Here is a 25,860-nt window from a genome sequence, read left to right on the forward strand (position 1 = left end):
GTAAGCTCTACTAACATGTGCCAGTACTTTTCCACTCCTCCTTCTAACCCAGGAAATGTAGCAATACCCCTCTGACATAGTAAAGACCCCAGAGTATATAAACTACATTTTTGAGTTAATAAAAGCCTTTTGTAACCGTCTACCACGTTGGTGAATGTGCTTGTTACTAGGCCCGGCGGTACCAGCAGAATGTACACGCCGTGCTGTCTGTTCTGAAGACCAAGCCTCCACAGTTGCAGAAAAGAAACAGCAACATAATATGTATGTGGTAATCAAGATATGTTACTACAAAGGTAAGTTTATTAAATGAATTATTTCAGTCAGATAGATTGTTTCAACAGCTGATTCTCCTCTCATTTCCTATCGTGTAAATCATCATCAGATCTACTAAAACCAACAGCTACACTATCAGAGAATTAAAATGACACCAAAGCATAGCCTGAGGTGTTGTATAGAATGTGGCCTTTTTCTTCTGAGAATTGTTGGGGTTAGGTTTTGTTCCTTTTTATTCTAAAGAATTTTTTCCCCATAAGTTACCAAGGAGACTAAATGTACTTAAGACTATTTAACAAAACAAAGGGATGGTCAAAGCTCGGAGGGGTTTTGGGGCAGAAAAATGGACAGAGCTTCAGGTAGGCTCTCTCTCTGGTTTTCGGCCTTTGGGGAAAAAGCACAGCTGGGTTGGTGCTCCTACTGGCGGATTTCACTGCAGTCCAGTCTTGAGAAATCTGCCATCATCTGCTCGCCCTGGAATTCTGAGCTTCTCTGCTGTCCTGTGAAAGTTGGGCCAGTCCTGCCCTGCCGTTGTAGTTCCATCAGCACTGCTCCTCTTGCTACAACGTGACCCTGCATCCCCCTGCCCTGCCGGGACCCTGCCCCTGCCTGCCAGGACATTCTGCCACTCCACAGCTACTGAGACTCTTTTTCCACTGTTCCCAGCTTAGTGCTCTGAAGATCCTACAAAAGCGCTGCAACGAAACTGCCCTGGGTTTTTGTGAAGCAAAGTCCTCGAAGTTCTTGGTACTGTTTTTCTTATCAATGCTGTAGTTTGGTTTTTTTATTGTTGTTTGTTTGTTTGTTTGTTTGTTTTATACATACCAGTAAAGAACTGCTATTTCTATTTCCAAAATCTTCTGCTTAAAAGCTTTTAACTGAAAAAATTATAATTGGAAAAAGAGTAGTAGTAGTAGTTTACATTGTCCATTCCAAGGGAAGCTCCAGCTTTTCCTGGCAGATACCTGTCTTCCCAAACCAAGACAGGAATACTTAGAGAATCACTTATCCATCATTGCTATGTGAAGCATGTTTTACAGATTATAAACCAGAGATGGGTTCTGGATAAGCCTAGCAAAAGAACAGATATTCGATGAAGAAACAAGTCATGGAGATTATCACTGCCCAAGCCCACACTACAAGTAGGTAATTCCTGGCACACAGGTTGTCATGTGGTAGCAAACTGAAGTGTTAAGTCCTGGTCAAAAGGTCATGTGAGCACCTCTAATAGAAAGAAGGCAAATGGGGGTAATTGTGTAACATCTCTGGAGATGAGGAAGAGTAGATGATTAACAGGGATGAGTAGAGCTGGTACATTTCCCAAGACTCGGCAGAGCTGGGGTAATGCACAAGTGAGTAATTGAATGAATAATGCAATAGGCAGACTTTTTCTCTCTCAGTTTCTTGACTGGGAAGCTGGGAGGAAATAGCATCTCTATATTTGTACAGGCAGTCTTGCACTTAAGGTTAAACCCCAAAATAGAAGGAAGTTCAAACAAAAAATAAATGTCTCTCCATTAATAAGTTTTCATTACAAAATTATATTGAAGTTTATTTATAACTACACCTTGGGGAAAAAATAGTGTAACAATGTACCCCAGATATTTTTTCTGGGTACTTAGAACTATGGAATTAAATTGCAATTAGTTGGAATGGATTAAGAGTACCACACTGTAAAGAAGCATAGCAGATCAATAAGCATATCTGGTAATCCTCAAATTATTTTAGCAGCTGGTTTGTAAATGCACAAAGGCTTCTTGAGTTCTAAATTAAACACGCAATAAAGAAACCAAATTTAAAGCACTATTAGACAGCCTTTGGAATTAACAAGATAATTTTTAGGAACTCCTGCATCTGTGAAATAACAACTTGCCATCTGTTTTTAGCAGAATGTTTTGGTGGAATCATATTCAGCAATACGTTACACCAAGGTGCTGTATAAAGCATAGTTAGAAGACCTAAAACCAGACAGACCTTAGGTAGGATTTAAGGAAATAATGAGTGGCATTGCTTTGTAGATTAACTAAGATCTATTGGTAAAAAATGCCAAAGTCTGGTGTTTATGAATCTTCAGAGTAACAAGAGGTTTCTATAGAAGTGATCTTCCATCAAGTGCATGCCACAAAAAGCATTTGGGGGCTTGGTTAACATCACAAAGCTTATGGCAGATGGAAAAAATAGCAGATATGGCTTTATTATTGGATTATAACAAAAAAAGTGGTGCATTTCAATTTTCAAATCTAGTGGTTATAGTGGGTCCCTTAAAGGAACAAAACAGGAAAACGGAGCTTAAATAAAAACTGAGATTAAACATTTCCATAATTTTGGTGGATTGGTTTGGGGGGCATGAAGCCCAGGGTTAACAGCATATTACTGTTTACTTTGGCTGTAGCTGTATAAAATGCTCCTTAGGAAACAGAAACATGAGCACAGAAAGAAAAGCATAGGAAAACAGTTCTTGGATTTTCACACATTCTACTTGTGTTATTTGTATTGAATTATATTTCAGCACTGCAATAGAACTGGGGTTTCTTTCAGTTAAAAGCACTGTGTTAGGCCAGCCATTCCTCTGACTGTACTATTTTTTAAAACACAATACTTCAGTATAGCAGAAGTTTTCATTATGTCTCTCTGTGTCAACCCACACATTAACAACACACAGAGGAGCATGTGTCTATAATGAAAACCAACTTGCTGCAGCAAAATATTTAGAATTATAAAACTGCTTTCACACAGACTTCATTTAATATTATGAGTACCTTGAGCCATCCTGTGTTCAAGAACCACAGCGATTCCTGCCAGAGCTCACAGAGATCAATCTGCCCGTTACTCACAAGCTGACCTCATTGCAATTCTGGCAATAATCAACAACTGAGTTTACAAGATGGACAAAACCTCAAAATGTTTTTATGGATGTGATGCATTCTGTCCTTTCAGAGGAATATTTGGAAAGCAATCCAAATGCATATGAAGGAGTAAATAATACACTGCAGCAGTGGGGAGTAAGTAAATCACACTGCCTTTCTCTGGGCCTTTCCTTTATCATCTCACACAGCGCTTTGCAGTAAATTGGGAATTTTGTTCTGAGTTTCCATACAGACAGGATGTAACCAGGACATGCTGTCACATACAGATGTCAAGGTAGTAAGAGTTTAACATACAAAAAAAGAACATAAAAACCTTACAGGCTTTTACAGACACCCAGCTCATTAGACCACTTCAGAACCCAGTGTGACACTGTTAGCGGCAATTCTGCTCTCCCAGTCCAGCCTTTGGGAGTAGTAAGCCGTTAGTTCCTAGCAAATTTCCTCCTCCTTTTGCCTAATTAGCCTCTTTCCTATTTCCTTTCTCTTGAAATTCAGGGCACTATACCTAAGCACGCTCCCCTCTTCCTTTAACAACATCCCCAACCTCAGCTACAAAAGCTACTGTCCTTCATGGGATTTGGTTTGAAATAAATTTTAGGCTCTTTGCAGGGAATGCACCTCATCTTTTAGTTATCTTTATGTCATTGACCAAACCATAGTCAAACTGTTGGTAGGAGACAATAAAATGTCTAATACTATGTGGCTTTTCTATTAATTCCCTCTCATAATTTTGTACAACAAATAAAATAAATAAAATAGGCAGGAAACTGAATATCTTTACATCTAAAACCATGACAAAAGGTTTGTTTCTATGAAGCCTTACATGATTTTCTTAAGCACACTATTTGATCTGTTTAACTTGAAACACAGAAGTGTTTCCCAGGAAGTTCCAGGTTATTTGAATGAAATGCTCAGAAAGTAAACTAAGTCTACGTAGGCTACAAGGAAACCTGTGATCAAAACCCTGAGTACTTCAAATGGTAAAACCTTCCCCTTCCAGGATGTAAGAGGCTCTGGGGATGAAGGCACTTTTCCAGTGTGTGTCAAGTTACTGCCCTAATTAATGTGCAAAAAGAATAAATGATTTATTCTAATTTTCAGAGAGATTTGAGAGAGGAATGCTAAGAGGCAGCAAATTCTGTAGTTTCTGCAGCCATTTCAAGTTCAAAGCCAGTTGGCTCTGTATGGATTAGAGGATGTCAGCTCTAAATTCACATATTCTCTGATTTTAAGGTCAGAAAGCCTCTGTAATCCTCTAGTTCATACTAGACTCTAAAGGCTTCAATTGCACTGAAGCAGGTAGGTCAACAATGGTACTGTACCAAGGCATATTCTGATATCCCTATGGAATTTGGAGGGTTTGGCAGAGCTGCCAGAGGGAGAATCATCCTGCTTCTTCCCTGTCCTCCTTGGGTTAGCTGGTTCTTAGAAAAATTGAATATATTTTCTTGATAGGTGACTTGCAGTTTTCATGCTTCATAGTTGCCTGGTAGCAGTCTTACCTTATTTTACACTGCTATTTCTCCCAAAAAAAAGGCCTTCTGAACACTGCTTGGGGTTCTTTTAGTTGTTTTATGTTTTGGTTCTTTTTCCTTTTGCACTGTTTGAGGCTATTATTTAACTATGTCTGGCTTTTCAATTACCAAAACCAAAAAAGAGCACATGACAACATCTCATAAGTACTCAGTGGGACACCAGATTAGCAGAGCTCCTGCCTCAAACCTGAGCTGCACTTTATCAGTTTGGGCTCACACAGGGCACCAGGGCTGGAGAAGGAATCTCACATCAATCCAGAGTGTCACACAAGCCAGTAGAGCAATCCACACACAAAAAAGCAACTGGTCTATTCCATATCCCACAAGCAACCAAGAAATCTGATTTTACAACTCTATTATATCACCAGGGTTGGGGATTTCACTGTACAGATATGTTCATGTCATGGTTCATTAGCACTCCTGCTGTTTCATAAGGCATCAATACTAATTTTAAATAGATTTCTCCATATCTTTCAAAATCGGCTTAATACTTTAAACTACTAATAGATGTGAATTAACATCAATTTTAAATATCTACACGTTTTTCCCCATGGCAATACTGAAGTATTACTTTAAAATTCTGTAATTTCTCATTTTAATGAAGCAATAAATACATAAAATATATATCTAAAAATTATTTTCTCAAGCTGCAACAGAATCTCAATATGTTTCCTTTCACAGTCACTGCAATGTAATTTCCTCATGAGAACTAGAAATACCAACCCCCTCTGACCATCCAGACTTATGTCCTTGTCTATTGCATGACTTCCCCATTAGTCCTTTCCTTCCTTTCCCAATTTCTTTGTTTTATCAACTAAATTGGACCATTTTTCTATAATGTTTTAAAAAGAAACAGAGGATTGGGATCCGTGTCATTTGGCAAAGAACACAGCAGTTGCTTTTACTCTCTGGCTTTTATTTCCCAGGCAGGATGTGCAAGCTCCAGACGTAAAGCAGGATTAGAAATGCCAGCCCAAATGTTGGACTGGCCACCACTGACACCTCTGGTGTCACCCACCTGCTTGCTCCAATGCAACCATGGTGGCTTGCTTGATTAAATCGCGCTCAATGAAGCTCCTGAAGTCCTCGCTGTACACGCTCAGGTCTGGCAGCTGGAATGTGTAGATGGGCATCTCCAAAGGGAACTGCTCATTGCTGCAGTCGTTTGCTACATGAGTGAGCAAGGGAGACTATGGCTGAGCTGGCATGGGAAATTATTCCAGCTGGTCGAGGGGTCCGCCGCTTGGGACCCAGAGAGCCGCAACCACCCCCAGAAGATGTCTCGCTAGAAACAGCTTCTTGGGGGGCCAGGGCGCTCCTCAGCTGGCAGAGGGGCTTCTCGGCAGGAGGGCAGAGCAGTGATTTCAGCTCAGTGATTTCATCTCCTGCCCTTGTGAATTTGCTCCTCTTTTAGCCGGCCGTGATGAGAGAGAGAGAGGCCTCGTGTGGAATTTCCGCAGGTGGTAACTTTATTGCAAAGGTACCAGCGAAAGGGGTCCAGGGACGAGATACCTCTGCCAACCAGAGGAAACCCAGGGGTTTTTATGGGACACCAGGGTGGGAGGAAAAGAGTACAAAACCAATCAATTGTAACAGATCTACATAAGATCCCGAGGGGGCTTGTGGGTCTCCGGACAGGTCGCCATGACTAGAAAGTTTGTCTTTTGCCTTAGGGGCTCTGGGTGAAGTTGCAAAATTCTTTCTTAACTCCTCAGCTTGGCTCTCTCCAGGGCAAAGCAGCTGGGGCTCCACCCACCCCCACAACTCCTCCTTTTATATTTAGCAAAAAAAGCCTCACCAGCTGTTCTTTTAAAGCAGCGTAGGAGGCATGAGAACATAAGTAATACGATAACAATCACAATGAAAATCCATAAAACACTTTTAACCAGAGGCCACCCATCCTGTCAATCCCCACTGTCCAAAGAGGTTGTTGATCCAGTTCAGAGACTTTTCTGTTTTTATGTCTTTTACTAATCCTTCTAGTTTCTGTATGTTTGCATGGATGGATGTTGAGTGTGAAGAAAGGTTGAAACAGCACATTCCTTCAAAGTCCTGGCATCCGTGTCCATTGACAAGCAGCAGATAATCAATCGCTGCGTGGTTTTGGAGGGTTGCTTGTCTGGTAGTCTTTTCATCCTTTAAAAGATCACTTAAGGCAGCAGATGTGGCATTGGCTTGCTTACTGAGCCAGCACCCCAGGTGATCTATATCACCAAGGGCTTTAAGCGCAGCTAACCAAGGGGTGAACACAGAAACTGCAATTCACTCTATTTTTTGTTGTTTTTTTTTTTTGGGGGGGGGGGGGATTAGGGAGGTTTGGCAGGGGTTGAGGGAAGGGAATAATTTGGGGTGACAAAAAGGGGTGTTAAACACATAAACTGAGGATCAACTTTTGGTCAGACTATATCTGGCCAATGGCTTGGGTTTTTTTTTTCTGGGCATCTTGCTTGGCTCTGTCTCGTCTGCTGTCGGGTGACGGGACTGTTTCTTTTCTGGTCTGGGGTCATCCGGCGACGTCTCTGTCTCCAAGCCAAGCTGGTCTGGTTTTGAGGAGGTCTTGTGATTGACTCGGGAGGATTTTTGTCTGTGTTTGTGGGAGCATTATTAGCAGGGCTCAGGTATGGTTTAATGTTCTTTCCTGGAAACCATTTTGGGCCAGATGGCAGTTGGACACAGGCATAGCCTCTCTCCCAGGTAATCAATTTCAAAGGGCCCGAGATCTGGTGTGTTTCGGGATCCTTTACCAGCACTGGTGGTTTTTCTGTAAGCTTAGCTTGGGATGAATTTGAGAAGTGGCGGAGTATTGGAGGGTCAGGCTCTGATGAGTACAGTTTAGGAAATTGATGACATAGAGAGCCTTACAGAGTCTTTCCACGGGCGACAGAATTTCTGTGTCTCTCCGCTGCTGGTGGAGGGTTCTTTTGAGGGTTTGGTGAGTCCTTTCAATGATGGCTTGCCCTGTGGGGTTGCTGGGTATACCTCTCTTGTGTCTTACCCCCCATTGATTGAAGAAATCTTTCAGCTTTCGGGAGGCATAGGCTGGGCCATTATCTGTCTTGATTTCTTTGGGGACTCCCAGAGTGGAGAATGTCAAGAGAAAGTGTTTGATGGTGTGGGTGGCATTTTCTCCCACATGAGCCGATGCAAACACTGCTCCAGAAAATGTGTCAACTGACACATGCACATATTTGGATCTCCCAAAGGATGGGAAGTGGGTCACATCAGTTTGCCACAGTTGGCAGCTCTTCAGTCCACAGGGATTAACTCCAGTACCCATAGATGGTATTTGGTAGTTTTGGCAGTTTGGGCAGGTTGCGACGATGGCTCTTGCTTGATCTTTCGAGAGCTTGAACATCCTGATGAGGGCAGGTACATTTTGGTGATAGAACGTGTGTGACAGTTCTGCCTGGGCAAAGATGTCAGGGACATTTGCAATCTCTGCTGGCATGGCCAGCGCATCTGCTCTCCTGTTCCCTTCTGCAATGGGACCAGGAAGGTCAGTGTGCGATCTTACGTGCATGATATGGTAAGGCTGTTTTCTGTGGGAGATTAAATGAATGAGTGTAGAAATTAATTGGTATAATTTTGGATTAGGGACTTCTTTGAGGAGAGCATGTTCAGCTCTCATAGCTATGCCAGCAACATAGGCTGAATCTGTGACTAAATTTAAAGGTTCATTTTTGAATTTCTCAAAGGTTCTGACGACAGCTGCTAGTTCTGCGATTTGTGGAGATCCGTCCACTATTTGGATGTCTGACTCCCATTCTCGAGTCTTTGGGTTCTGCCAAGTCATTACTGATTTGTGGGATGATCCGGAGCCATCTGTGAAGACAGTTATGGCTTCCAAGGGTGACCGGCTCTGTACTAATTTTGGGGTCAGATGGAAGGCTACATCACGATTGAAAAGTCTGTGTTTTGGCATGTGAATGGAAATTCTTCCTGTGTAGCTATCTAGGGCGAACTGGAGGCTCTCATTGGTCTGAAGCAAATCCTCTAGATTTCCAGCAGTTAATGGCAAGTATATGCATGCGAACTCACACCCTGCAAGTGAACGGATGCGAGTCCTGGCTTTTTTATTAAATATGCTATTATTTCTTGGAAGGTGGTGATTGTCTTTGTGGGTTGGTTGTTTGTAAAGATCCATTCAAGTATCAGCAGAGGGTCTCTGAGTTGGGAGTCCCATTGGAAGATCAGTCCATGAAATCGAGGGGCTTTGCCCAAAACGGCAAACAGGAGAGGCAGGCTGGGCTCGACGCGATGGGCTTGACGTGAAGACAGGGCTTCCCGGACTCTGGCGATGGAGTCTCGGGCTTCTGGCGTGAGGGTGCAGGGAGAGTTCATGCTCTCATTGCCCCAGAGAAGATTGAAGAGGGGGGCGAGGTCTTCTGTTGTGACCCCCAGCAGGGGGCGTATCCAATTTATAGATCCACACAGGCTGTGCAAGTCCCTTAGAGTCTTTGGGTCGTCTCGGATGGTGAGCTGCTGGGGTATGATGGTCCTCTCATGGATCAGGAGGCCGAGTGTTGCTGTTTCTTTTCAGCAACTGTGGAGGCTTGGTCTTCAGAACAAACAGCACGGCGTGTACATTCTGCTGGTACCGCCGGGCCTAGTAACAAGTGCATACACCAGTATGGTGGACAGTTACAAAAGGCTTTTATTAACTCAAAAATGTAGTTTATATACTCTGGGGTCTTTACTATGTCAGAGGGGTATTGCTACATTTCCTGGGTTAGAAGGAGGAGTGGAAAAGTACTGGCACATGTTAGTAGAGCTTACATTCTTGTGGTGATAGCTTATCTTAGGGGGGTTGAGGTATTTCTTTCCTTCCCGTTACAGCCCGAGATCTTCCGCTCGCCTATCCCTATCCAACCACATCTCCCCCCCCCCCTCTTTTACAAAAGAACGAGGTAGTTATACATATATATAGATATAGATATAGGCACTAAATGAGGTAGAAGGTTAGGATTTAACAAGGGAAGAAGGAATTTGGAAACCTGAGTAAGTTTTTTGCCAGACAGGTTTGGAAAATCTTGTGACTGGCAATGTTCCCTGATAAATTCACAGCATTTCATGTTGGCCTATGAACAGAATGTTAGTCTGATCTAGGCGAGCTTTGACAAATGAGACTATCTTGTTCAGCAGGCATGGTCCGAAGGTAACAGCTAAAAGTAGCATTGCCAATGGGCCTACCAAAGTGGATATTAAAGTGGTTAACCATGGGGATTGGTTAAACCAGGATTCGAACCAGCCTTGCTGAGCTTCCCTATCTTTCTGTCTCTGAGCCAGTCTGTTTCGGAGTTCTGCCATGGAGTCTCTGACGACTCCGGTGTGGTCCGCATAGAAGCAGCATTCCTCTTTCAAGGCGGCACACAGACCTCCTTGCTGCATTGAACAGGAGGTCCAGTCCTCGCCTGTTCTGCAGGACCACTTCTGAAAGCGAAGAAACTGACTTCTCCAAATAGGAAATGGACTTCTCGATCCTCTGCAAGTCCTCGTCTATGGTCATTTCTGGCTGAGACAGACCTTGATGTTGGGTTGCTAGGGTCGAAACACCTGTGACCGTACCGGCTGCTCCTAGGCCGAGCAGCATTGCGATAGTTACACTTGTCAGTATCTCTCTTTTGTGGAGTCTGCTGGATTCTTCGAAAAGGCTGTACACTTCTTTGTCTGAGTGGTACAGGACCCTAGGAACAATCAGAACTTGGACACAGAAGTCGTTAGAATCATCAGACTTGGGAAGAAATACACACGGACTTACTCCAGATCTCTGACAAACCCACATTGCAGACGCAGCTGGAATTACCCACTTATTATTCTTTCTGTTAGGCTTTACAACTCTGGTGCAGACATTCCCTTTTCGCTCAGCTAGGGTTGCATTACCAAAGCATTTGCCTCGGCCTGTGACTTGACTTAGGGTAATACCTCTGCGGGGTGTGTCCCATCTGCACTGGTGAGGTGCATCAGCTGTGGAGTAACTGAATGGGGTGTTTAAAGCAACTCCTTCATAGAAAGGGGGTTGGGACATCATAACAAAGCCAACAGGAATTGGTTAGGTTAGGGTTAGATTCGTTCAGGGATAGGAAGGTAGCTTCTAACATACGAAGGATTGGGTCTGGGTCTGACCTGGCTAAACGGTCCATCTGAAAGGCTTTTGCATCGCTAGTTGGGATTTTGGTGATGCTTGTGGGTACAGCTTTGGGGTAGGTCATGTTTCTCTTTGTCTGCGTGCTTTTAATTATCTTGTTGGGTCCAACTGCTCGGGGTGCTGAGGGTTGGAGCCTGGTAATTCGCACATTCACCCACTTTTTCGACCCTTGAAGGACCACTGTCCATGCTTTACCCACTGTCCAACTAGGATGATTGGGCTGCAAGACTGTCATGTTATAGTATATGCATTTTCGAAATTTAGGGATTTTATAGCTGTTTCGGTAGGAGTTTCCATGCACAAAGAGAGGTGTTTTACAACCTGCGGGTGCCCAGGTGAACTGTAGGAACTTGTCGGGCTCTTGTGGGTCCCATCCAGGCCCTGACGGCCTGGCATCTGTTACTATGGTTTCGCAGCCCCAATGCCCACAATACCCCCACCCGGGGTTGTTACAATAACTTTTTCCTCCGTTTGAAGCTGGGCACCAATAGGATAGGTACATGTGTGATGAGTGTGGAGAATAGGGATCTACCTTTGGTTGTCAAGGAAACAGATCAGTAATACGGAGCACGAAGGATGGAGTGTTTGGTGTGGTGATGTCTCTGAGCACCTTGTCGCTGGTAAGGTGTCTCATGACCCACCTGAACGGCTGATGTGGGTAGTAATCTGGGCTGGCTTGTCGTCTGGCGACAAACCCCAATAACAGAATCACACAGGCATATTGTTGGTGCTTGGGTCTCACCTGCGCGGGTTTCTCTGGTGCTGTCTGACGGCTTAGTGGTGTGTCTCGTTCCTCTGGGAGAGGCATGTACGCGTTACGTGGACACCCCACCAGCATGTCCTGTAAACAGAAACTCACAGTTCTCATTAGTCTCATCCTGCTCACTGTGAAGATCAGGTTTGATTGATTTAATAGGACACCACCTAATTTTTCCATCCTTTTTGACAGCTGCATACCCTCGCCCTGTAAGCATCAATCTCCAGCCCCATTCCCATTCACCCAGCTCATTTTTAATTACAACCTGCGGGCCCTCTAGTGCTCTGGAGGCCCAGTGTTTTTAAATGGGATTGTTTGCTTCATTTCCTCTAGGGAATTGATTCAATGCTATCAATGCGGTTGCCAATATACGCGCCTGCTCTCCTGAGGGAATAGAATTGGTAAAGCCTTCTGCTTTTGCCAACATCTCTATCTTGGTTTTCAGGGTTTGATTTGCCCGCTCAACTATAGCCTGCCCAGTACTGTTATATGGGATACCTTGCACTAGTGTGATCCCCCATTTGGAGGCAAATTCCTGCACTGGTTTAGAAATGAAATTGGAACCATTGTCTATTTTGATCTGCTTGGGGATACCAAGCCACGCCATGGCTGTCAGCCAGTGCTGGATTGTGGCTTTAGAGTTGGTCTTGTGATGCGGAGTGGCTACGATCGTTCCACTGAACGTGTCCACTGTTACTGCAAGCCATGCTAGAGGCTTCAGCAGCTGACACAAGGTGAAGTCCGACTGCCAGATTTCTGAGTGCTTAAGACCTCTTGGGTTGACCCCACTAGTCCACAGGGGTGACTTCTGGCAGTGAGGGCAGGTGGCCACTACATGTTTAGCATCCGCTGTTGTGATTCCGCATCTCTTCGCCAGTGCTTTGGGTCCGATGTGGAGGGATTCGTGCAATTGACAGGCTTCCTGCAACGTCCTGACGCCTTTCGCTGCAGCGTCCGCCTTGTCGTTGCCGATCTGGAAGTAACCTTTGACTGGGTTGTGGCTATTGACGTGAATGACTGATACAGTGTCCTTTCATGAGGAGAGCGCTTCTTCTAGCATTAGGGCTGCTGCTGATGTTGACACACCTGGTCCTGCCATGGCTAGGCAGAGCCTTGCCACGAATATAGAGTCTGTTACGATGTTAAGGTGCTCCTCTTGGAAGAGTCCACACGCCAAGACTACTGCTGTTGCTTCCAGTTGCTGCACTGACAGTGTGGGGTCACATGCTTTGATGCAATGCCATTGCTCTTCTGCCTGCCACACTGCTGTCGCAGTAGAAGTCGTGGAGGAAGCGTCTGTGAAGACTGTTGGTCCTGGCTGTGGTCTGTCCATGACCTTTGGTGGCAAGTCTATGTCGACTATGGTCAGCAGCTGAGTCCAAGGTGGTCTGGTGGAGTAGGAGATTTCTCCTCCAAATCCGATGAGAGCAAGGGCTAGATGCTCCGAAATTGTGGTTGACTCTGTGGTCGGTTGCTTGCGAAAAGGAAGGTGGATTCTCGTTGGCTCAGTCCCTAGGTGTTTCAAGGTGAGTTTCCTGCCTTTCATGATGAGGTTAGCGATGCATTCTACTGCTGGGGAAAATGCATGAGCAGGTCTTCCAACGACCACCCATTGGATCAGTCGGGCCTTTTCAGAAAGTCCTTGGGCCAATGCTCCCACTCCCCCCTTTGGCGTGAAGTGCACTTATGTCCAGGGGCATCGCTGGGTTCCATCTGGCAAGTGTGCCAGTGGACATCTGCTGTTGGATGAAGTCGAGGGAGCTCGCTGCTTGTGGTGTCAGCTCCTTGGGTTCCCAGGGGTGCTTTCCTTTCAGGAGGTCATACAAAGGGTCCATGACCTCAGGAGGAATCAGGACGATGTTGCGAAGCCACTGCAGCGATCCTACCAGGCGTTGCACGTTGTGGAGCGTCTTGACGTCTCGGTGGACTTTTACCTTGGGAGGTGTCACGTAGGAGCTTGTGATTCCCACTCCTAGGAAGGTGACGCAAGGTCCTCTCTTGATCTTCGCGCTCACAATCTCAAAGCCGTTGGCCTGGAGGATCTCTGTGATCATGGATACCAGATGATCCACTTGGCTCGCTGATGGTGCTGAGACCAGGATGTCGTCCATGTACTGGATGATGGTTGCAGCGGGATAGGAGTGTCGGACTGGCGTCAGCGCTTTGTCCACAGTGATCTGGCAGATGGTTGGGCTGTCGACCATACCTTGAGGTAGCACTTTCCACTGGAAACGCAGGCTGGGCCGCTTGCCATTCGGGAAAACCACGGAAAAGGCAAATCGTTCCCTGTCCTCAGGATGCAAAGGTATTGAAAAGAAACAGTCTTTAATGTCCAATACTGCACATGGCTGTCCTTCAGGAATAGCTGAGTTCATGGGTAACAGTGTCCGAACTGGACCTATGGGTCGGATTGTTTTATTCATTTCTCTCAGGTCATGGACTAAGCGATAGCCCTCTCCAGACCTTTTGGGAATTGGGAACACAGGCGTGTTCCATTGACTTACGGAGGGTTCTATATGATCCTTTTGCAGTTCCCTCTCAACCAGTTCTAATAAAGCTGCCAGTCGAGGCTCTGACAGGGGCCACTGCTCAACCCATACAGGGTCTGATGATTTCCAAGTCAATTTGATCGGCAGCAGAGGGTGTAAGGCAGTGGCCCTCATTATAAATTTGTAATCCTGACTCCGAGCATAGCCAGGACATCCCTTCCTATTAAGGGTGGAGAATCCTGCAAAATGTAAGGGTAAATGGCAACTGTTTGTTCTGGCCCCTTTTTTGTGTGGAGTGTTATAGCCACCAATTGGGTGCTTTTCCATGCCCTGGATTGTCCCCCCACCCTGTTCACCGGAGGGACTTCTTTTATTTGCCAATGTCTGGGCCAGTGTGATTGGGGAAAAATGGTGCAGTCTGATCCAGTGTCTGCCAAAAACTGAAGCCCTAAAACATGAGGGTCCTGACTGCTGTAGAGTTGACATGTCCCCCACACCCTCAAGGGCTCCTTCCCTACTTTCATGACCAGGGCCACCCAGGGGTTCCGCTCTGGGACGTCCCCTGCTGACCCTGTGACACTGGCGCAGTTTGTGGCGGTGAAGGGTGCGTAATTGCTGCTGGCGGTGGTGCGTGGTTCTGCCACTGAATGGCTGGCGAGGATGAGATACTGACTGGTTCCTGTATATATATGGGGTATGAAGGTCCTCTGCCCCACTGGGTGTTGGGAAGGATGGGCCATCTCGCAGTGGGAGGAGGCTGAGTATGGCCCGCACGCCCCCTCCCCCTTCCGTTTCCCCGGGGCCTGGATCTGCATTCCTTGGCCATGTGACCCTTTCTCCCACAGTTCCAGCAGGTGGGTCTCTGGCGCTGTTGGGTCGAGGGTGCTGCCACGGGCCGTTGTGCTGGCTGGGGACAGCTTGCTGCTACATGACCTGCTTGGCCACACCTCAAGCATGCCATGGCATTGGTTATGGTATGAACCGCTGCCTGCATAGGTATTAGGTGTTCTTCCTTTACCACATGTTTGATCATGTCAGCCAAGCTGGCCCCTGCTGGCAGGGAGCGCAGGATATCCTTGGTGACAGTGTTACACTGTTGTTTCAGACAATCAGTCACCACAGGTCCCCTTGCAGCTGCAGGCAGGGTAGATAAGTCGATTGCAGGTTGCAAACGATCAACAAAATGTGTGAAGCTTTCACTTTCCCCCTGCTTAATAGTGGACCATGGTGTTGATTTGTCCACTACGCGAGAAGCCGCTCTTATGGCCTCCCTAGCTGCTCTGGTTGTTGCTTTCACCTCCTCTGCTGTGAGGTGCGCGGCCTGGTTTTGTGGCGTAACCACATCATCATGTTTGCCTAGCAGTCTGGACAGGGTGGAGCCGTGGAGGGGCTGTCCCTGCCCTGAGGCTTGAGCTAGGGCAGCTGTGCAATGGTCTGACCACTCCTGCTGAAATACAAGCAACCCTGCCCCGTCAAAAAACATACGGGTTACCTGTGAGATATCAAACAGCAGCATATCATCATTGCTAAAAAGGCCATCTATCAGTGTGGACATAAGGGCTAAATTAATTCCTCTTTCCTGCACCGCTTTCACCACAGTCTGAACTTCTTTGGTACTCAGCGGGGTATAGGTCCACCTTAGATTCTGCCGGGACCCGGTAACTCTTACCGGGAATGCATATATCGCAGCCGCGGGTTCCCATTCGGCGCAAGCTAGTTTTATTTTTCCCCAATCGGTTAGTTTGTACTGAGTTTGTTCCCTTACATTGTTAAAAGCTTTGCTCGGTTTCGCTGTAAACCTCATAAATTCTGTTATCTCCGTTTCCGTATCGGACTCGGAGCTCTCTGTATAACTAGCCGCGGAGCTGTGGCTCCCTTCTGTGTCGGAAGAGAACTGGTGGTAGGCTTCCGGTTTGCTATGCCTTTTTGTCGGGCTCCGTCCCCGTTCCGCCTTCCGCGTGTGGGTTCGGTCGTCCCCTTGGGTTCGGCCCCGTTCCGCCTCCCGCGCCCGGCCCCTCCACTCCTCCCGGGGGTGGCGCCGGCGTGTTTCGTGGGGGCGGTCCCATTCCCACCCCCTGGGCTCGCCCCCTCCCTTTTAAGGTGACATTGGGAGCGGCTTCCGATCACGTGTCCGCCCCCCCTCGCTCTCCCGCGCGTGCGCTGTGTAGACCGGCAGGTCTGGACTTCTTCCGGTCTGCTGCGCATGCGCGGTCGCGGGGTTTCGCGCTTCCGGGTTTTCCGCGCCATGCGGTAGGCCGCCCCGCCCCCGCTCTGGACCGTCGGCGCCATCTTGGCCACATGGCGGCGGCGGCAGCGGCGATTGGCCGCCCCGCCCCCGCGCTAGACAGTCGGCACCATCTTGGCCATATGGCAGCGGCGGCAGCGGTGGGGCCGCCGTCTGCGCGGCGGCGTTGGCTGCCATCTCGGCGTCCCGCACTTCCTGCGTGAGTTTTCCCCAGAAAAGCCACACACGTTCCCCCGCCGGGGGGTCGCTAGCCAGCGCGCCTGACGGGAGCGCCGCTGAACCTGGCGAGGTGCCGCTACCGGATACACTCGGACCCTGGACGCGGCGGGGAGGAACGATCGGGAAACCCACGGTTTTTTCGGGGGGGTTCAGATCCGGGGGTTCCTGCGGGAGGGTCTGGGGTTCTCCTGTGGGCTCCGGGGGGTTCAGGCATGCGCTCGGGGAGGGGGTTAACACGTCCGCTTCCCGCATTTCCCCGGGGGGTTCCGCGGCACAGTAGCCCCCCTCCCTCGCTTCCTGCATCCCTCCGGGGGTTTCCGCGGTCCCACGCTCCCCTTTCCCCGGCTGTGTAACGGCAAATAAACACGTTTTTGCAGCGTTCCAAGTTTCTTGTTCTTCTATTGCTTTCCGCAACGCTTTCTCAACTTTTCCCCATGCTTTTAAAACTTTTCCGCTGCCGGTGGCTTTTGTATCTTCAGCCAGGGCAGCGGTATATCTCTCCCAACCCTCTGAATTTAATATGTCTATGGGGCGTGTAATCGCGCCTAAATCCAATAACCTTGCAATAGCAAGAAATAAATCCCTTTGGTCCCACTGTACGTTTGAGTGGGCTGCAATCGAACTTACGACCTTCGCTAAGCCTTCCATGCCGTTCGCGGGTCCCTTGGGGCGTCCCCCTTTTTTCTTCTCCTTCGCAGTAGGTCGGGCCGGCCGCCACTGCCGCTGTGTCCTTTCCAAGCGCAGATCCCGTCCGCCAAGGTCTCCTTTCTTTCCCGGGCTTTCGGCACCACTTGTTGCTGTTTCTTTTCTGCAACTGTGGAGGCTTGGTCTTCAGAACAGGCAGCACGGTGTGTACATTCTGCTGGTACCGCCGTGCCTAGTAACAAGCGCATTCACCAACGTGGTAGACGGTTACAAAAGGCTTTTATTATCTCAAAAATGTAGTTTATATACTCTGGGGTCTTTACTACGTCAGAGGGGTATTGCTACATTTCCTGGGTTAGAAGGAGGAGTGGAAAAGTACTGGCACATGTTAGTAGAGCTTACATTCTTGTGGTGATAGCTTATCTTAGGGGGGTTGGGGTATTTCTTTCCTTCCCGTTACAGCCCGAGATCTTCCGCTCGCCTATCCCTATCCAACCACAGCCGAGGTAAGTCCATGGGCTGGTGTGCTGCACTTTGTCCTCACGAATCTCAAACCCTGCTGCTTCTATGGTTTCAATGGTCTTTTTAACAGTTTTGTCCAGGTAGGTTTTTTCTGCCGCACAGATTAGGATATCATCCATGTAGTGGTGGATTATTGCTTCTGAGAATAGGGTCCTGATGGGAGACAGGATGTGTGCAACGTACCATTGGCATATCGATGGCGATGCCTTCATTCCTTGTGGAAGGACCAGCCAGTGGTATCTCTTGAGCGGGGCTTGTCGGTTGAGAGATGGAACAGAGAAGGCAAACCGTGGAGCGTCCTGTGGGTGAAGCGGGATATGGAAGAAACAGTCCTTTATATCAATGATGGTAAGCATCCAATCTCGGGGCAGCATCGATGGTGAGGGTAGGCCGGGTTGGAGGGGTCCCATGTCTTCAATGAGTTCATTAATTTTGCGTAGATCCTGGAGTAATCTCCATTTGTCTGTGCTGGGCTTTTTCAATAAAAAAACGGGAGAGTTCCAGGCACTGGTCGTCTCTGTGATATGTCCTTTGGCAAGTTGCTCCTCCACCAGGTTCTCTAGTGCGCGCAGTTTTTCTTTTGACAGGGGCCACTGCTCAGTCCAGGTTGGTGTATCACTTTTCCAGGTAAGCTGGTGGCGCGCTTCTCTCAGTGGCCCCAATCAGAAATCCTGGCTGGAGATTCGGATGGATGCCCCCCATTGGGATATGAGTTCTTGGCCCCATAGGGTGATGGGGGCCCTTACCACGTAAGGCCGGGTGGTTGCCATCTTTCCCTCGGGTCCTTTGATGACAACATTGTGTTTGCTTCTCATGGAAACAGCAGCTCCACCAATCCCCGAGATCACACCTGCCACTGGCTCCAGTTCCCAGTTGTCTGGCCACTCAGAGCGGGCCAGGATGCTAATGTCCGCACCTGTGTCGAGCAGACCTGGTCGGTGGACTCTCTCTCCTTTGCAGAACAAGGTGCACTCGATGATTGGCCTATTTGGGCCCACAATCTGTGCTCACATCACTGTTGGGTTGAGTGGGAGCTGTTCCGGGTGGTTCTGTGGAAGCAGGAATGCTTGTGCTATCGGTGTTCCCTGTGAAAGAAAAAAGGGAGGGTCCGTGCAGCAAAGCTGAACAAGAATTTCTTGTCCAGGAAGCACAGTTTGTAATTCTGGCAGTACAGAAATTTGCTCTAGGCCTCGGAAGGTGTCACTCAGGATAAGGATGTCCGATGGGCCTCCTGGGGGTCCGTATTTTCCTGTGGGGATACGATAAAAACATTTCTCGACAAGGTTAAGAGACAGCGATGTTACCAACTGGCGACGCGTTCCTGTCTGTGAGGCTCCGTATGTTGGGTCCTTCTCATGTGTTCTGGGATCCCCTGGGATGGTGTGCCGTGATGTCTCCACTCTCTCAGCTCTTGGGTGGGATGGTGTGGCCTTTGATTTGTTGTTCGGACGCGGGGCCTGACCGCACCCTGCTGGGAGTTTCCCGGATGCTGCTGGTACTGCTGGGGTCTCTGGTAACTCTGGATGCAACAGTCCTGGATGGGTGATTTCTCAGGACACGTCTTGATAAAATGTCCGAGTTCCCCACACAGGTAACAACGGGAATTCTCCTTTGACAGTGCTACTGCAAAAGCACCAGAAACTCCATCTACAATACCTTTGACAACTGCCTGGGTCATGTTGTTCTCCGTGGATGCGTAGCGTGCGCAGCTTTCTACCATCTGTTCAATAGTTGGTTCAGTATCTAAGGGCAAAGCTCTTAAAATAGTCTTACATTGTTCATTTGCATTAGTCATAGCAAGTTTTGTTAGTAGTTCTTTTCTCCCCTCTGGGCTTTCAATCTGTTTTTCCAGGCTTAATTTAAGTCTGTCTATAAATTGGACAAAGCTTTCATTTACTGCCTGCTTGATATTAGAAAAATGCTGTGTAGGAACAGAGTCATCAGCTGTGAGGAGCAGTGATGTCTTTGCAGCATTAGCTATGTCTTGTAGAGCTGCTTCAGGCAGCGTGTTTGCTTGTTCTAGGGGCTTTTGGAGGTCACCTTCTCCAGCAAGTTGCCCAATTGTTAGGTTCCTCTGAGTTGGATCATTATGATAGGTGTCTGATAATGTTTTTAAGTGTTTTTTCCACCGTCTTTCCCATAACATGTATTCAGCAGGGGTAAGAAGGCAGGTGATAATATTTTTAATATCATGTGGTACAAATGTGTAAGCAGAGAAGGTAGCTTCCAGTAGATTTTTAAAAAAGTGAGAACTTCTACCATGTTCTTTTGCTGCTCTACAGAGTTCTTTGAGTTCCTTGTAAGGGATAGGGTCCCATGTCTTTATGTGTGAAGAGCCTCCTCTTTTGCCTTTTCCTAATATGACTGGGAAAGCTGTGATGTTTTGGGCTATTTCCCAATCACCTGCCTGGGTAACTTGCCTGCGTGTCTGTACCCAGTGGTCATCTGAATCGGAGTCTGAAGCAGATGGGGTGCTATCGGAGGATGAATAAGCTGTAGTAGGGGGGTGTTGAGCAGCAGGAACTTTTGCACGGCGAATTCGGGATGCCGGCTTTGCATTGGACAGGGGAGGGGGCTGGGGGGAAGGGTTGTCTGGGGGGATGGGAAGGGAGGGAGTCGCGGCGGTGGGGGGGGTCCGTGTGACAGCAGCATGTAGAACGTTGAGTGGAGGGAGGGGGAAAGGGATGGCAGCAGCGGTCTGCAGTGCCCATGGTCACTGCCGCGGTGGGAGGGAGGGGGAGGGTGGGAGAGGGGTGACAGCAGCCGTTCGCAGCGCCCGGGATGTCCGGGGCAAGGGGAGGGGGGCGCAGCAAGGGACCGCGGAGGGAGCATGCACACGCGGCTGAGGCTGCTCTGCCGTGCAGGAGGTGTGGGCGGCGGGGGGCAGCGGAGGCGGGAGGAGCAGGATACGCGTGGTGTCAGGGGTGGGGAATGGGTCTGGGACTGCCGGAGGGCAGCGCGAGGGCTCAGGCGCAGGGGCGGGGCGGAGGGCGTCCGTCAACTGTGCTGCCGAGGCGGGGAGCGGGGGGGACGAGCCGCGGACTCCTCAGGAGCGGTAATCACCGGGTCATTAGCATGCAAATAGGCAGGGGAGTGGTATGGATAGTGTGGCAGCGCCGGGGAGCAGGGAGAACAGGTTTTTCCAGTTTGGCCAGAACTGGGGGCGGAGGGAAAGGGGATTTCGGCGACGTGGTTTTTTTTTTTTGTTTTCTACAGTTTTTGCAATTTTGTGAAAGATAGGATAAAAGAATGCAACAGAGAAGTCCCCCGCAGCTTGCGTGTTGTAAAGTTTTTTCCCGACTTCATCCCAGAAGAAGTTAGAGGATAGAGAATCAATCGTCATATCAGGAAAGTTTTGTGTTAACCAGGTAGTGAAACGTTTGAGGTTTTTTCTTGGAAGGTTTTTATTAGATAGATTTTCAAGAAGGGTATTTTTAAGGACGGGATATATATCTCTCTCAGGAGGGGGTGTTCTAACAAGCTTGTTCCCCATGCTAAAAGGTTTCTATGCCCCACCCAGCAGAAAAAGAGAAAAAAAAGAAAAAAAATTAGAAAAGGGATGCGAAAGATGAGAAGCGCTTATACTTAGAACCTGAAGGTAGCGTCCAATGGTCTGCTGGTGGGTGGCCGGCCAAAATCCGTTCCTCAGAGTGGCTGGCAAGGCGAGGGTCACGAATTCTCCTGGGCAGAGTCAGTGCTAAAACGCAGTGAGAGCTGGTCCAGGAGGTAGCAGTCGAATCAGCTGTTTTCAGCCCTCAAAGGGGCGCAGCTTTTCCACTGGAATGCAGGGGTACAGAGTCCAGAGGCGGTTCGGGCGCTGAATATTCCAGCTGGTCGAGGGGTCCGCCGCTTGGGACCCAGAGAGCCACAACCACCCCCAAAAGATGTCTCGCTAGAAACAGCTTGTTGGGGGTCAGGGCGCTCCTCAGCTGGCAGAGGGGCTTCTCAGCAGGAGGGCAGAGCAGTGATTTCAGCTCAGTGATTTCAGCTCAGTGATTTCAGCTCAGTGCTCTTAGCTCATGCCCTTGTGAGTTTGCCCCTCTTTTAGCCGGCCGTGATGAGAGAGAGAGAGGTCTCGTGTGGAATTTCTGCCGGTGGTAACTTTATTGCAAAGGTACCAGCGAAAGGGGTCCAGGGACTGAGGTACCTCTGCCGACCAGAGGAAACCCAGGGGTTTTTATGGGACACCAGGGTGGGAGGAAAAGAGTACAAAACCAATCAATTGTAACAGATCTACATAAGATCCCGAGGGGGCTTGTGGGTCTCCGGACCGGTCGCCATGACTAGAAAGTTTCTTTTGCCTTAGGGTCTCTGGGTGAAGTTGCAAAATTCTTTCTTAACTCCTAAGCTTGGCTCTCTCCAGGGCAAAGCAGCTGGGGCTCCGCCCACCCCCACAGGAAATGCCTCTCAAAAGACGCTTTTCTGTGGAGAAACCAAAGAGAAGTTACATCTGTACCACTGCATAAAAGGCTGGCTATGCCAAGACTGGTGAATGCACATTTATTTCACTAGGAATTTATTCCACATCTTGTTTTCTGCCTTTTACAGGTTATTTCTCTACTGTAAAAGATTGCTTGTTCCTACTACAGATCCCTCTGGCCAGCCAAAGGGACTTGACTTTCCTTCTAGCAAAACAGACCAGCAGTAAAAGTAACAAAATACGAAAGACAAATATTCCTACAAAATTTTTTCTTGATGTATCTATCTTAGGTTTTCAAAGATTCATTGAAAGAAACATTTATTGACAGACAGATGATAATCAGTGAATGTTTTGATCTCCTAATTAAAGCTTACTTTAACATAACTAATCACTAATAGTGTTTTAAAGACATCTCAAACTGACTAATGGTTATTTAAAATTAACTTTCTTGCAATTTGTGAAACTTGTTTCTCTAATGGATCAAAGTCTTTCTAATTTTGAGGGTTAAACTGCAATCTCTAAATTATCCTAAACTGAGGGAGAGGGTCGAAGGTTTGATTTTGCATTTGTTTGTTCTCCCTGTACATCTCAGCTAGGTCCCTTAAGGAGGGGCACTGAAGTGCAGGGCAGCAGCTCCTTGTGACATCCCCTCACTGCCACTCCATCACCCCTCCCAGCACAGCCCAGCCTCCCCTGCTGGCAGCAGACTCCACTCCTTGGTGCAAACCAAGGTGCTCCTTTCCCTTCTTTGCTCCTTCCTGAACACTCCTAGGTCCACCTGGCAGTCAGAGGTGCCTCTGATCAGGAGATCCTCAGCCACACACTGAGCTGGCAGCCAAATTCCTGTCAGTGCAGGTGGTCAAAGCCAGACGTACCCCACGCCACCTACTGCACCCACTAAACATCAGATGGACATCTCAGTGCAAACTGTATCCCAAAGGACTGAAGGGACATGGTTATATTAACTGTGCTGCTCTTCCTCCCTTTATTTGTATTTAGAGCTTTAAGGAGTCACACGAAGCATCACAGTTCCTTTTCTTCTGATGGAAGTCAGCAATTTTAAAAAAGTTTTACTGAAACTGCTAAGTACTGATTCTATTTCCTGTTTAATGGGTGGGAAGAGCCAGCAGGAGAAGGGAAGCCCTTGTGTTCCTTTTAATGGTTGCACAGAAAGCCATCACCAGGCTACTGCTGTTACCTGCCTACATGACAAGCTGTCAGACCTGCAGATGGATTTTGGTGCAAACTACAACTTCTTGAGAAATTCATAGAAAAAATTGCAACTCACCAGTCAGAGAGAGAGAGATCTGAAATAAAACCCATAAGAGGTCTGCAAACATAAAAGCAAATTCTAATGCTTATCATCCTGAACTGGAAATTAACTGTTAGAGGTAGTTGACTAATTTTTCTTAAGGTTTCAATTTCTATTCAGCAGGGGATAGGAGGCAGTTGCTGTGGAACCAGAAAAGAATGAATTTTAAAGCTGAAAGTTATTCATAGTCTTCATAAACCCTATTCACACACTGTAAGAATGCAAAGAGCAAAATATGGATTTTTAAACCTTTTTGTTTCAATAAGCATAAAAAACTATATACAAGAGTGACACATTCTAATTAACTCCTTTCACGAGTACCACAGGACTGCTTGGGGACAACATATTTAACTTGAATCACACATTAAAAAAAACAACTTGCAGAACTGAGGCAGAACTCACAACCACTAAAACATGAAAAATAGGGTGTAGCAGCAGCTCTGAGCCCCGTGACAATGGCACGGCTGCTGGCACATGACCTCCCACTCTCTGCAGCCAAGCACAGCTCCCAAGCAGACAGGTCAGAGACCCACCTGTCCCCAAAAACTCTTACCTTGGGCAATGTTATCCTGCCTTTGCAGGAAGGGCCTCTCAGCCTTGGTCACCTGGGGAGGCTGCTCTGGCTCCTGCTGCTTGTAAAACCTGCCCTCATTGAACACCTGGGGCAGGTTGGCCATGTGCACCTGCCGCAGCTGCTCATAGTCATTCAAAGCTGCTGTCAGGTCCCAGTTCTCGCCTGCAAAACAGCAAAGGAACCACCTGCTCACCTCTGTCTGGGGAGCAGCTACCCCCACCACCCAGCCTGTGGCACCCCAACACAGCAGCACTGTGGGAAGAAGTGTCAATGCCAGCTACCACTGAGTAAAAGCCACCATCCACTGCTCTCCTCTCATCCACAAACCCAAAATCTATGACATTGTATCACAAGAGCTGATCAAGGCCAGGACTTCCCTTGCTCAGATTCCAGCAATTCCCTTGCTCAGAAGTCAGCAATTTAGGATGAACTCTAAATTCCACTGAGAGGGAGCCATAATTTGCAATTGGGTGGTTGTATTAATAATAAACAATAATTAAGAGCAATGATGGAAAGACACGAGTGATAGTGTCATAGCCTAAAAGAGTGAGAAACTCTTTTATCTTTCATTTGCAGAACAGACAGAATGCAAACACAAAATATTTTTGGTCCCTTTATCTCATACAGGAGAGAGATCTTGCTCTCTTAGAGATTTTAAAAGCCTTTTAGAAAGCAGGCAATATAGGACAGTGTTCTGTAACAAAACCTGCAGAGAGAGACTCAGCCAGTGTGGTTCCATGTCTGTGGGAGCTGCTCATGCAACTTGTCAGCACAGAATCCTCTGAAGGATTTGCTTCCACCTTCCACTTCAGCATATTGCTCTGACCAGCAACCACAGAATGCAGGCCAATATCCAGAGATGCAGAAGTTTGTTCAATACAGGTAGTGAAACAGGACTTGTCCTTCTCAGAAAACCATGTTGAGATGTCTACCTGCTATTTTCAAAACAATCTTGCTTAGTTAAGATATAGAGATGTCTACTATTCTCCAAGTACTTGTTTCTAATTGGAAAACTAAAACCACTTAACAAGAGAGACCCTACAAGTTATATGAGACTTTCAGAGCATTCCACAAGCACTCTTCCTAAAAATTTAAAAGTAACCTGATTCTGACTAATACATGATTTACTGCACCACAGAAGGTTGTCATTTTATGTACTTTGAGAAGCTGCATTACCTGAGTGGCAGTTAAAGAAAACTTACTTGCTTACACCAAGGAGATAAGCTAAATATAGTACAAAGCAGTTTTAAACAGATAAAAGAAAGCCTTTTACTGTTACAGTCGTATCTGTGAAGAACAAAAACATAACTGAAGAAGGAAAAAATAGCACAAACAGCTGGTACCCACAGGGTTGAGCTAAACTCCTCAGGTTTTTAAGTACTAACAAAATTCTGAAAGGAGAATTGGTATCATTGAGCAAGAATGTTATCTAGCTCCTGAGCAGACTATAATATAAACCACCATGTGAGCCATACAGAATTGTTCTGTAATGCTGTAATTAACTATTAGAAAGTCTGTAGGACAAAATGTAAATTCAGTGAAAATTGCCAGAGATACTGGAATAAGAACTTCAGCTATTACCTGCATTTGTTCACTAAAAATCCTACGTAGAATGAATGGCTGCAATCCAGTCAGGGCTCTGCTCTAACTTTACACACATCTCAACCAAGTTACACAGCCCAAACAGGCAGAGCCACGAGTGTGTTCCCAAAATCAGTGTTTGGAGTAAGAACTGCTTTTCTTTGGTTCTGGTTTTAAACACATGTTGAAATTCTTCTTCTCAACCACAAAAACAATAAAGTAAATTTTTCATAAAAGAAGGTGACAATAAGTATAATTCTAGGAAATGTAACTTTA

The 25,860-nt window shown here is 47.2% G+C and overlaps 1 protein-coding gene across 1 annotated transcript in view; it reads right to left on the reverse strand.

Annotated features, from left to right (window-relative positions):
• Nucleotides 1-25,860, reverse strand: part of LOC136373408 (OTU domain-containing protein 7A-like) — a 76,315-nt gene that overhangs the window by 10,095 nt on the left and 40,360 nt on the right. The window contains 4 exon segments of the mRNA XM_066338314.1: nucleotides 5,694-5,851; nucleotides 5,853-5,898; nucleotides 22,093-22,119; nucleotides 23,983-24,165. Of these exon segments, the coding sequence (XP_066194411.1) occupies nucleotides 5,694-5,851; nucleotides 5,853-5,898; nucleotides 22,093-22,119; nucleotides 23,983-24,165 (414 nt within the window).

The sequence above is a fragment of the Sylvia atricapilla genome, chromosome W, assembly GCF_009819655.1.
Source record: "Sylvia atricapilla isolate bSylAtr1 chromosome W, bSylAtr1.pri, whole genome shotgun sequence".
Classification (NCBI taxonomy): Eukaryota; Metazoa; Chordata; class Aves; order Passeriformes; family Sylviidae; genus Sylvia; species Sylvia atricapilla.